Source organism: Eimeria mitis, genomic scaffold, assembly GCF_000499745.2.
Source record: "Eimeria mitis Houghton genomic scaffold, Emh_scaff1512, whole genome shotgun sequence".
Taxonomy (NCBI): domain Eukaryota; phylum Apicomplexa; class Conoidasida; order Eucoccidiorida; family Eimeriidae; genus Eimeria; species Eimeria mitis.
The window spans coordinates 3,543-4,992 of record NW_013569580.1 but is presented as its reverse complement, the minus strand read 5'-3'; the positions used below and the strand labels follow the sequence as shown (position 1 = coordinate 4,992).

The window sequence follows — 1,450 nt, the reverse complement described above, 5'->3', positions numbered from 1 at the left end:
GCCTTTCTCCTCACCCGTCGTTTGGCCTGCCTCATCCCCTGCGCCTGCAGCAGCAGCAGCAGCAGCAGCAGCAGCTGCTGCTGCTGCTGCTGCTTCGGGGTCGTCGAGGGGGGCCCCCTCAGGGACATAGAGGGGACTGAAGACTTGGGGGGCCCCCATCCCAGCGTAGGAGACAGCAGCAGCAAGAAGAGAGAAAAGAATAAATAAAAGAAATAAAAAGAGAAAGAATAATATATATATATATTTATATATTTATATATTTATATATTTATATATATTTATATGTGTATCTATATAAATAACAAAATAGAGAAGCAGCAACAACTGCAGCTAGCTGAGCTGCCTATACACCCCAGGATAGAGCAGCAGCCTGTCTCTGTTTAATTAATAATATAAAAACCAACAAAACATATTAAAAAGAGACATTATACAATATACACACATTGCTGCTGCTGCTGCTGCTGCTGCTGCTGCAGAAGCAGCAGCAAACCGGAGACAGGCAGCAGCAGGAGACGACGGAGCGAGTCACCAGCAGCAGCAGCAGCAGCAGCAGCAGCAGCAGCAGCAGCAGGAACACCAGCAGCGGTAGAGATAGCAGCAGAAGCAACTCAATATCGTATATAAATATATATTTAATTAATAAAAAAACAAAATAAAAAAATAAAAATAAATAAAAACAACAAAACAAAAATATTATATATATATATTCCTGCTGCAGCAGCAGCAGCAGCAGCAGCTGACCGCCATGGGCCATTCGCTCTCACCGCTCTCTGTGTGGTTTTGTTTATGTATTTACAATAAAAATAAAATAAAAAACAATAAAAAGTATTTATATATTAATTAATATAATTTAATATATTTATTTTTTATTTATAACAATAAAAAAAACAAAAAAACAAACAAAAACAACACACACTCATCGCTCTTCTCTCCCGCATGCACACCGACAAGTTTACCAGCCCCAAAAGATATAAACAAATAAAAAAAATAAAAAAATAAATAATTTTTATATTTATAAAAAAATAAATATTTAATTACTATTATTCTTCCCCTCCTACTCATCACAACCACCATCAGCAGCAGCGACAGCAGCAACAGCAGCAGCAGCAGGAGCAGCAGCAGCAGCTGCAGCAGCAACTGCTGCAGACCTTTCTAGGGTTTAGGGTTTATTAGGGTTTATTAGGGTTTAGGGTTTAAGTATGGGGGACCTAGAGGCCCTGAGGGCCCAGTTTATGGCCCTACAAGCAGCACCACCGCAGCAGCAGATGAGCGAGAGTACGTGTCTTGATGTGCTGCAGCTGCTGCTGCAGCAGCAGCTGCTGCGGCTGCTGCCCAGCAGCAACGGGAAAGAATTTATTACACCTGAAAAACTAGAACAACAAATCAGACTCATGATCGTTCAACATGTAAACCCTAAACCCTAAACCCTAAACCCTAAACCCTAAACCCT

At 41.0% G+C, this 1,450-nt stretch overlaps 1 protein-coding gene across 1 annotated transcript in view; it reads left to right on the top strand.

Annotated features, from left to right (window-relative positions):
- EMH_0038600 (uncharacterized protein) overlaps positions 1-589 on the top strand; it is a gene marked incomplete at both ends in the record, with an annotated part of 2,545 nt that extends 1,956 nt beyond the window's left edge. The window contains one exon of the mRNA XM_013495312.1: positions 477-589. Coding sequence (XP_013350766.1) covers positions 477-589 — 113 coding nt within the window. The remainder of the gene's footprint in view (positions 1-476) is intronic.
- Between the last annotated feature and the right edge of the window lie 861 nt (positions 590-1,450).